Source organism: Astatotilapia calliptera, chromosome 4 (assembly GCF_900246225.1).
Source record: "Astatotilapia calliptera chromosome 4, fAstCal1.2, whole genome shotgun sequence".
In the NCBI taxonomy this organism is placed as follows: domain Eukaryota; kingdom Metazoa; phylum Chordata; class Actinopteri; order Cichliformes; family Cichlidae; genus Astatotilapia; species Astatotilapia calliptera.
Window position 1 is genome coordinate 23738120 of NC_039305.1, and position 11842 is coordinate 23749961.

General features: G+C 40.6%; 1 protein-coding gene across 1 annotated transcript; it reads right to left on the reverse strand.

Moving 5' to 3' along the window:
- Positions 1-10315: 10315 nt before the first annotated feature.
- LOC113020059 (PHD finger protein 12-like) lies at positions 10316-11742 on the reverse strand. Its single transcript, XM_026163727.1, has one exon. The coding sequence runs from the start codon at positions 11587-11589 to the stop codon at positions 11047-11049; it is 543 nt and encodes a 180-aa protein (XP_026019512.1). The 5' UTR covers positions 11590-11742; the 3' UTR covers positions 10316-11046.
- Positions 11743-11842: the final 100 nt, after the last annotated feature.

An 11842-nucleotide genomic window follows, 5' to 3' on the forward strand; every position in this document is an offset into this window, starting at 1 on the left:
CTGTTTGAACTTCAGGATTTCCTTACAGAGATTGGATAAAACCAGGGGTGATTTTAGCCCATTTTTGGGGTTGCTTCAGCACCCCCGAAATGAATCAAAGCACCCCCAAATATTTCTTACTTTTTTGACAATACTTGCTACTACACACTACTAAAAATATAAAAAAGCATGCAGTACTTGGTTGAGATGTAACATTTTAACAACAAAAGTATAGATACCCCCCCGTCCCAAAATGGTTTGTTCCAGTTCGGCTCTCACCTACTCTGGCTCTTGCGCCGTCGTTGCTGCCAGAGCGATGGTGGCTGAGACGCAGCGGGTCGGAGGTGTAAGTGCCTGGTTTAAAACGGGACATGTTAACTGCATTTAACCTTCAGTTACTTTTTATTTAGTTAGGTAGGAGTCAGGCCATGTTTCTTTTTAGCTGAAAAACATTACACCCAGGTAACCTGCAGTATTGAAAACGTGTTTTGCGACAATGTTAGCTACCCTACAATCCATCCTACTGTGTAGTAAAATCAGCGACATTTGACTGTCCTGTTGTTCCCATTGAAATTTATACAGCCTATTTAAAATCTAAAATTTAAAATTGTCCTAAGAAAAGAACCAGGTAAGAAAACAGACAGGGAACAGTGACAGGCAAAACAGAAACTGCTAAACTGTTTGTGAGAGTTGACCACCAAAAGTATTTGCCAACTTTAAGGTGAGGCAACACAGGTTAAAATGAAAGGAATAAATCTGCAGAGCCATAGTAGTATCTGCAGTAAAGATATTTTCATACATTGTACCATAGGCAAAGTTGCCTCCATTTTTATAATTTTCTTTTAATCAATAATTTGTACATTTCAAGGACTCTATTTTTGGAGTCTATTTTCATATATCTGTATTTTATTATACATACGATGTAGCTTGCCATCACCAGTGTGTGAATGGGTGGATGACTGGATGTGTAAAACACTTTGGGGTCCTTAGGGACTAGTAAAGCGCTATACAAATACAGACCATTTACCATACACATTAACTCATTCACTGCCAGCCATTTTCAAATCAGGTAACTCCCCACTGCCAGGGTTTTTGTGCATTTTTAAGTAAGTAAGTAATGTAAGTTCAACGTAAGTTTTTCAATTGACGTCTATAGCCGTCAATGGCAGTGAATGAGTTAAAAGTGAATCTCTGTCCAAAAAATGCACTCAGTTCTTACTCACTATGATCACCAGTCATCATTTTCCCCCAGTAAAGTAATTAAGGTTAGGATATGTTGTTTGTTTGTTTGTTTTTTAAATTCCAATCCATTCTTCGTTTGCAGCATTTAAATAACCTTTATCAGATTTGATGGTTTTGTTACAGACTTTAAAAAAAAAAGTGTTTTGCTTTTCTTTCACAAATGTGGGGATTAAATTGTGTTAAAATGTACAAAACAGTGATGTCATATTTTGTGACGTGGACCCAGGCACAGAGAGACTTGATGAATTTAAGAATCTTATGATTTAATAAAGAAATTTGCAGACTTGCACAGAGAGGGTAAAATTATGATGACTGATAACGGAGATGAAGACAACAGATGATGAGGCCAGGGAGGAACAGGGGTTTAAATGCACCAAGGAGACAGGGAACTCAGGACAACTGGAGTGGAATGCAGGGACTAACAGAGACAGGGAAGAAGTCTCATCGTGACGAGTAAAGTTTATCTTGCCTGGCTGAGCAGCTCTGGGTGCTCAGCACCCCCAAAGCTCTGATCCTAGAATTGCCCCTGGATAAAACAATGCTTTGTAGGATCTCCTGTAACTTTCCACTTTACTGTGCTATAGATACAACATGTGGGTTTGGCTACAGAGCTTTATGCATCAGTTTCTCATACAGTCACTGACCACTTTATTAAGTGCTAGTAGGGAGACCGGGGATAGTTGTAACGTGGGTCAATTGTAACACTTCCAATTTCTGCAATCAGGGCTAAGTTTCAAATGATGTGATAACGCCATACATGCCCAATTCAGTTCTTCTATCACATAAAACAATAATAATAATAAAATAGTCAGATGTCTATTCATATTAATGTACAGAATTCACCTGCTTGCTGCTACTACTGTACATTCACCCAATGTACATACTATATATATATATATATATATATATATATATATATAATATATATATATATATATATTATATATATATATATATAATATATATATATATATATCGTCCGTAGTGCTGCATTAACATCATCTAGCAGACCTTCTGAGGGTACTTCACGAACAATCGATTACCGACACTAACAAGCCTTATCGTTGCACCCCTAATATATATATAAATAGATTATTTCGGTGGTTATATTATTGAAAGTATAGTTTCACCTCAGCACATTTACAATTATATCTATTTTGTAGCACATAGAAATGTTTAGTTAATATTTACAGACAGACACATTTTCCCCGTAACTGTGTTGTTACTCCAACATTTGTTGAAAATGTATTTTATGAAATGCTGAGCAGGATTTCTAGTATGTGGAATATTATTGCCACCCCACTGTGCTAATGTGATTAAATACTAATAATGATTACTAAAAAAATTCAATAATAAATCAATAATAACTATTTCTTGATTGAACTATAATGTAAGCGCAGTGCTGGTGTACAGGGGCTTTATATGCCTTATCTATATCAAGCTTTTAGCCAAATATAAGCAGAGATATTTGTATCTTTCTTAAAAATCCAGATCCTTACAGATTATTTGAGAAATGGATCAACAGCTATCACTACTTGAAGCACTCTAAGTCCTGCAATGGAAAAATATCCCTTATTTCAGCTTTGATCACACACTTTGGTTCTCCAGTTGTAGGAATGTTTAGCTGATGTAGAGTTTAGAAATGTGTTATCATAGAAAGTAGAATTATTGTAGAGACATTGTTTGTAGAGTAATAAAGGCCTTATTGTGTTGTGAATTTAGCAGTAGATTTTAGAGGGCTTCTCCCCCATTGAGTGGAAATTCCCGAGAGGATGCAGGGGGGGGGGGGTTATGACCTCTAGGAAGATATCTTCACCCACAGTGTTTTAACTGTCACGCACACACATCCACACGCACACTCACTCATGTGCACTCACACATACACACAGGTATGCGTACACAGTCACACACGAGCACTCACATAGACACGTGGGAACGTGCACATGTAGGCATTCACGTGCTCGTGCACATAGACAAAGACAGAGTTTGCAGCACACCGTGGGGGGTTTTATGATGGGGTTACTTCTATAAAGCTGGCTGTAACTAACAAAGGGGTGAAGATTTTTGGAGAGGGACACCGGCCTCATCTTCCCTTCTAGAAGTGCATGCTTAAATGAAGATGAGTAAAGATGAATGAAGATGAATAAAGTTTTGTAAAAATGACTACTGAGTCCGGTGCCATCTCTGGATGCTCGAGGAACAAAAAGAACCGGGGTAAAACTGATTTCTCAACACAGTGCAGAGCAATGGCCAAGAAAAGGACAGACTTCCCCGAGTGAAAAAAAAAAATGAAGAGAAAAGCTGGTGATGATCCAGAGCAGCTGGTCTCAGGAAATGAAGAAAAACCCTGATCACCTTCTCTACAGAAACAAGGTGTAATATACGGAGTGTGAACATTCTCAAAACTGTATTGTATATAGATTTTTTTTTTTATTGTGTAAATTTAATTTTTGTAAAACTAAGTGTTGTATGTTCACCAGTATGATAATGATGAAGCAGTAGTCTCGGTTAACGTGGTTTTATTAACCAGCACAGCAGCAGAGAACTTACATGCTTGGATTCCTTAAACGAATGGCGCCTATACCACTCAAAACATACACACACCTACTCGGAGGTACGGCAAGTGGATTAGGACAAAATACCAAACTAACTGTTAGGGTCCCTGGGTCGTTGACCCAGTGTTTTGTGTTTTTGGTTCTTTGATTTTGTTATTTCATTATATTCTAGCTTTGCTTTATGGGTTTTAGGATTATTCTTAGTTTAGGTTCTCTGGGTGGGATTTGGTTAGAGTTTTGGTGTTCTGGTTTTCTGTCTGTGTCATGTTGCTGTCTCCCCTGTCTGCTGTATCCCCACATCCAGTCAGTGTCTGTGTCTGCCCTGGTCCCACATCTCTGTTCCCTTTGTTATAATGCCTGCCTGTGAGTCTGTGTTATGTTTCCTGTTTTACTTTGAAAGTCCATGTCTGATGTTAATGTGTCTGGTTTTGCTTCCCCTTGTCTCGTTAGGCCTGATTTGCCCCAGCTGTGTTTCCCTCCTGTTACCCATTCCCTGATTGCTCCCTCTGTGTATTTAAGCCCTGTGTTTCTCTGTGTCTGTGTCGTGATCTACCGTTTACTTTGCTGTGTGTTTTGCTCGTCCACCGGTGTAAGTTTATTTTGAGTTTTTTCTAGTTATATGATGTTTGCGTTCAGCATTAAAGCTAGTGATGGGCAGATGAAGCCCCATGAAGCACTGAAGCTTTTCATCCAATTGGTTCACCCCAACGCGAAGCTTCATGAAGCTTCATTTGCTCTAGCAGGACACCTACTGGACGTAAAAATAATAGCTGGCATGAATTTGAAGAGTGTGGCATTTTGCACACAGCCTGTAAATGTCAACAACAAAAGGAGTGTGTAAAACATGTATATTGTAGTGATGGCAGTATACTGTGTATATTTATAGTGGCAGTATGGGAAATGATTATTTGGAAATGCTTGAAATGGAAATGATCATTTACTGTGAGGTGAGGTGTGGTTGGGGTGTGGACAGTGCTTTTGTAACGTTGAGGTATGGACAGCTACACACTGAGGCTTTGAGCCTCAGTCCTGCCTGTTCACATTTTATTCTGTAAAAACTAAATTTTCACTGCTTTTATGACCTTTTTAGTGGGGAGAACATAGCTAGGATTTAATGATTTAAAAAATCTTTTGAATCCTTTGTCCTCCACAATGCTAAATGGCTGGGAGTCCTCAATCACCATGCTGACCAGGTCTTCATCTATTTGAGATTGTTCTCCTGAGGAAAGACAATAAAGATAAAGCACAAATATAAATATCACATACGTAACTTATAACAGTTGTATAATATTGTTATATCATTTAGTAACATTACTGCATGCTATATTATCATGGCATTTGATGGCTCACCTGGTCTTGCTCCACAATCGGTGTTCCCCTTATTCTCATGCAAAGCTCTGTAGTGCCTAAGCATGGATGAGGTGTTGTTGTTATATCCCAGCTCCCTGGCACATAGAAAACACTTCACCTTGTACAAAAGTCAAGACAGCTCAACATAAATTGTATTGCACCATCAGTATCATGAAAATACATCTTCTGTAGAAATTTACATACCTTGTTGGGAGGAATAAGATCAAAATGTTCCCACACAGGGGAGGACATCCTCCTCTTCTTAGCTGGCTCCATTCTCTCCTGACTTTCTCTCCTCACTCTCATAAACCTCCAAACGGTCTCCAAACTCTCACTAACCGCAACTCTCCATCAAACACCCACATTGTGAATGAAGTCTGAGGGGTTTATATCGCTGTCATATCTCGCGGCAAAATTCGAACCACTTCATGAACCAGTCACGTGGTACAGCCGGGCAGCGAGGCTTCGGACGTCATCATTTTCAGCTCCTCCCATAAATGAAGCAAGCCTCGATACGCGCTTCGCGGAAACGCCCCCTCCATTACTCGACACACGCTCCGAAGCCTCGATACAGAACGTCCCATCACTAATTAAAGCTGTTTTGGTTTAAGTTCTGTCTCCGGAGTCTGCACCTTGGGTCCTATTCCTGTCTGCACACAGCCACACCTAACACTAACAGCAGGTTATCTACATCCCCCTTCTTTAGTACTTCCCCAACCGGATATAAAGTTTAGTGCATATTGAATAATAAAACTCACAGCATAAAAGGTGACATACGCTGACCCTTAGGAACATTTAAATTTGCAAGCAGATGGAAGAAATAAACATGACAAAAATACCATTTTGCTGTATAAAGTAAAATATGATTACAACTGAAAAACACCTCAAACAGAATTTATCTTGAGGCATTGACATCAGTTACTGTTGGCTCAAACATCAAACCTGAAAATGTTCTGTGTTTTTTAACTAGCACCAAATTAATCCCTATATCTTGGATTTGGTTTGCACACACGACCAAAGCGTGTCCTGTAAGCACCATCACTCTTGGAAGGTCTTGGAGAATGCAAAACATCAGAAGAGCTCTCAACATGAGTGCTGTCTTTAAACTGTTCTACATCATTGTTTTCATCCACACCCTGCAGTCTATCATAATGATGATGATCAGTGTCTTCCTGAACAGTAACGGGCTCAGACATAGGCAATATGTGTCTGCGATTTCTCCTGTAAGTGTTTCCATCTGACTGTACCAGGTAGGATCTAGGTTCTTTACAAAGTTCCTTGACCACACCTGTGCGGTCATAACCCTGTGGGGTCTGTAACCTCACTACTTGTCCTTCGTTGAGAGGTGGAAGTGGTCGGCTGGATCTGTCATAACAGACCTTCTGAGTCAGTCTCTTGTTGAGTAGTTGGGCTTTCACTCTCTCAGATTCACGGTGTTGTGGTTCGAGCAGTTTCGTTGTGATTGGGAGCGTAGTTCGAGTCTGTCTGGATAGAAGTCGTTCTGCAGAAGAACCCAGGTTCACATCACGTGGAACATTCCTGAGATTCAGCAGGTTGAGAAATACATCAGTGCCATCTCTGTGTGATTTCTCCATCAGCTGTTTAGCACTGCGCACTGCTCTCTCAGCAAGCCCATTGGATTGAGGATACTCTGGACTGCTGGTGACATGTTGAAAGTCCCACTGTGAAGCTAAGTCTTTGAAACGCTGGCTTGTAAACAGATCGCCAAATCTGCAGCTTTTTGCTTTAATCCGTAAATCACTTACATAGGATTCAACAGTCTCGCCAGTCCTCTGATTCCGCGTGTTGAACTTGTGTCTTTCCATCGTGACGTTGGTTTGAGGGCTGCACATCTGTCTGAATTTCTTTTTGAGACACTCAGGATCCTCCTTCGATTCTGCAGGAATGAGAACTCGTCCTCCATCGCCGGGCTCTCTCACTTCTGGCGCGTAAACAAAAGACCGCTCTCGTTCTATAGCTTTGGGACCTGCTAAGTTGAGCAATATGTAGGCTTGTGTGCGCGCTGGCTTGTCAGAGTGTGCCGCCGCTATAAAAATGTCATACTCTTGCTCAAAAATGCGCCAATTTTCAGCAACATTACCATAGAAAACAAGCGGGTCGGGCCTCCTGAATCCCTCCGCCATGTTGTCTGCAGTCCGGATACAAAAAAACGCACACACAAAAAAGACTTGAGGCGGGAAGAAAAAATACCCTCAACTACGAAGTACGTGTTCTATCCCATCTGACACCATGTTGTATGTTCACCAGTATGATAATGATGAAGCAGTAGTCTCGGTTAACGTGGTTTTATTAACCAGCACAGCAGCAGAGAACTTACATGCTTGGATTCCTTAAACGAATGGCGCCTATACCACTCAAAACATACACACCTACTCGGAGGTACGGCAAGCGGATTAGGACAAAATACCAAACTAACAGCAGGTTATCTACACTAAGGTCCCACGTGTCACTGTTGAAGTGGGGCATTAATCAGTGTGACGCCACTTGTAAACATGTTGCATGTGTGGGGTTTCCCAGCCTGAGCTGCATGGACTCCACACTGGTGAGGCACACTTTCTATAGCTCCTCTCCCTGTACTAAATTATACGTTTAAATTTGGTGTATTTGTCTTTGCTAAGTATTAGTTCTTTTGGCTAAAAGCTCCCAAAGTGTTTTTGATTGCTTTGAATGAGAAAAATAGTAATTGGAACTGCATTTTATCTGTTACACCATCCGTTTATGTGTTCCTTACTTGTGCTAAACCTTCAGTTGTTCATCGTGCTTATTTGTGGGTCCTGCTGACTTCAGAAACTGAAAAGCACACTCTGAGATCAGGTGACTGACTTAACCATTAAAATTATCCCAGATATGACAGAACTTGTAAAAACAGTCTTGACTTGGTGAAACGGGAAGGCTTGGCAGCAGTTCAAGGCAAACAAGGAACATGAAAAGTGTCAGGAGAGGCAACATCATTGGGAAGGTTACTTTTCAAATGTATCCCACTACAGATTACAGAATACATGCCCTAAAATGTATTTTGTAACGTATTCCGTTACGTTACTCATTGAGAGTAACGTATTCTGAATACTTTGGAATACTTGAGATATTATCATGCTTTTTACAACTACATGAATGTACTATTTCTGTGTGATTTATTACTATTACTGAAGGTACTCACCATTTTTGCAGCGATCTCATATAGAAAACTATTCCTCGCTTATATAAAACAGGTCCGCGGCTCCGAACCGTAGTAAAAGGACCTCTGGCTAATACGTCGGGTTCGTGTCGGGCTCGTAGCTGAAAACTAGCTTTACTTTGTTGTCTGGGTCAATTTTGCTAGCGAGAGACAGAGAGAGGCGTTGAAAGGCTGCTCCAACAAAACTTATTGTTTCGGAGGAAAACACGCACACATTGTACAGTCGAGTCTTAATAGCTTACTTACAGCTGGGCTCGTCAGGCACTCTTCTTGGCTGCAGTGGTTATTATTATATTTACATGCTTCCAGCTCCCGTTTCTGCTCAGTGACAGCTCGTACTTTTCCACTCTCCTTTTTCTCCCTCCCTTGCTCACAGACACATAACGGGTATGGCAGTCCATTCTCCCTGCAGCACGGACTACACTGCCCATGAGGCTACATTCTTTAGGGCGATGCCTGTAACACTCTGCTATTGCCTTCATATTAAATAATTTCTTGCATAATAATTTTTAAAAATATTTCTTCATGTCATTAGAGGTGACATGGACCACGAGATTGAGACACAGGCATAAGAGCCTCTTAATGCGTGTTTTGTTTGGGTTTCCACCAGCGTGGAATTACCAAAAATAGAGAGGGCATAGCCTAACATATGGAACAGGAAAAGACCACCGTGTAATCCCTTTATTTCAACAAAGTAACTGTATTCTGAATACCACCTTTTTAAACGGTAATTGTAACGGAATACAGTTACTCATATTTTGTATTTTAAATACGTAGCATTGGTACATGTATTGCGTTACTCCCCAACACTGAGTGTAACACCATGCAGCTTGCTGCTTTCCACGTCGCTCCACTCAAGCCCTCTCTCCACAGCTCTTCAGCTCTGCAGCAGCAGCTTTGGCAAAAGGACACCAAGGTGAATTTAAGCAAAGTGAGTATGCAAGCGAGGGAGCCAAGGTTGAGTAATGAGTCCAGTGCAACGATTTGGCGACAACTGAGGAAACAGGATAGGAAACAGGAATGTAGCCAGAATGAAATCAGCCTGGCTGCATTCAGGTGTGTAGTTCGCTAGCCGGTGTATAATTAACAATGGGCTAGACTAAACTGGTGTAAGTTGTCAGGTGGACTAAAGAAATGTAGCTATATAGTGTGAAGCACCCAGATACACCAGATTACATAAATAGTAAAATGTTGTGTCAAGTGGTGTAACTAAAGCGTAGTTGTTTGTGAAGAATGTGCAACATTTGAGTTTAAAAGTAAATCATATCAAAGATATAATCATGCTAGAGACAACAATGTTTTTTAAAGCTGTCATTTCTAAACAGTTAATGTACCAACTTTGTGAAAGCCCTAATGTGTGACACCTTAATAACTGTATTTGCATCTGTTGCTGCTTCCTGTATTTTTGAATTAAACAACCATGAGGTACAGAAATGAAAACAAAACACATCTCTGTTTATTTCTGTTCCAACCCACAGTCTGCTTTTCATGGAGCACGTCATCACTTTGTCCATTTTTATTTATTTATTTTTTTTGTCCTGAAACAAGCCGAGCCCACCAGCATTCTGAATGAACAGTATGATGACCAGGTCCGCGTCGACCTCATTGATAAACTCTTGATTCCAAATGTGCTCTGCCCAATCATAGGCATTGGTTGCTACCAACAACAAGAAATAAAGCAGGGCTGAACCATTTTCTAATAGGGGAGGGAGGGTAACGCTATGCAATATATTCATTTTTTAGAATTTATATTCAACGTTAATTGCAGCTAGGCTCAAAGTGTTAATGCTAGCTTATTTTAATAAACAACATGTCATATGCAAACAACTAGGGTGTGGCAAAGATTATTTTAGGGTGGCACATGCCCACCCAATGCCACCCCTGTAGATCCACCCCTGTCAGTACTGAACTTGCTGTCTCAGAAAGTGAAAACCAAACTAGAGCTCAAAGTAGACCTAAAACAAGGCTGAAAATAACAGGCATAAACACTGAGTTTGTTCTTAGAAACTTTCTGTATTCACAGGTTTGAACAGACAAGCAGGTACAGACAAAGAGTGCTTATATACACAGCAGCACAAGATGTTAAAATGAATGCTAAAACTATACGGTATTTACAGATGGACTACAGCGGAAAGTACAGACTAAGAACAAGTTTTATCACAAAACGTCTGGTACTCTACACAGTATCACAAATTCAATGAGCTGTACAGTTAAAAACCAAAAAATGGCAAATCTAAATGAAATCCAATGTTTCTCCAATCGAGAGGCACTGAATTAAAATGTATTTACATTATATATACATGTTATAGTGTATAAGCATGTATGTTTTCATACATATATAGCTACCTGTGGTGCAAAAGCAGCAAAAGAAATTAGAATGTATGGAATTGAATACTACAAAGGAAAAAAAACAAAAAATGTTTGTGCTAAATGGGCTGACTGACAAAAAGGTTACACCATACATAACTAATATACTGGCAAAAACAAAGATTGAGCGCAAGGAAGTAATGTTTGCTCAAAGACCTAACGGTCCTAACGGTTACGTCAGTCATTTAAAAGAAAAAAGAAAAAAAGAGATTGTCAATAATACTTCAAGTTCATGCAAAGATATAAACTATTAAAAAAAAAAAAAGAACATTTCCCTGTTGACCAGCTGTGCAGCTTTCCCTTCGTCGTGACACAGAAGGTGCAAAATAAGAGGCAGGGCGGGGCTTCCTGTGCGGATTATGGAACAGAGTTAAAACGCAGTACGGGCACTTGGTGGGGAGGTACAGTCTCAGAGTCAGCCTCATCCTGGTTGGAAAAGCCGCTTGTTGTGGCAGTGCTGGGTGGTGGTGGTGTGGAGGTGTTAGCGGTGGTGGTGAGGGTGGTGCTGATGACACTGCTGCTGCTGGTGTTGGTGCTTGTGCAACTGGCAGCAGGTGTAGTGGCCTGCTCCTCTTTGGGCTGCTTACTGGCAAACTCAGTGATGCTAAAGACAAATTGGAGGCAGCCCAGTTTGATGTAGCTACCATGGTGGAGCAGCGCCGTGCCCTCCCAGCCTGCCCCGCTGCCTCCAATTAGACTGGAGCTACTCGCTTTGCAGCTACAAGACGGCTCAGCACCACCCTGACATTGGCTACTCATTACTCCTCCTACTGGCAACAACCCCACCATGGAGTTGGCTCCCTCGTCCTCTTCCCGTTTCTTACTGCGACCTACGCAAAGAAGAAATGCAGCAGGTCTGAGAAAGACGTCTGTCCAGACTAGTGTCACAGTAAACTCCATTAATGTGGAGACAATGCAACCATGAAAAGATTTCACTGATTACATTTTATCCACAAAATAAAAAATGAACACTTTGTTTTGAAAATGAGACTAAAATCATGTGGAAAGCTGAACTCTGGCAAACATGTTTTACACTCATCATCTATAAACAGTTTCAGAGAAATTTGATTTAATGCTGTTTCACACTGCAGCTCTTTACTAATCAAACATCTGTCCAAATGATCTTTAATAACAGATTAAGACTGGAAGCTTT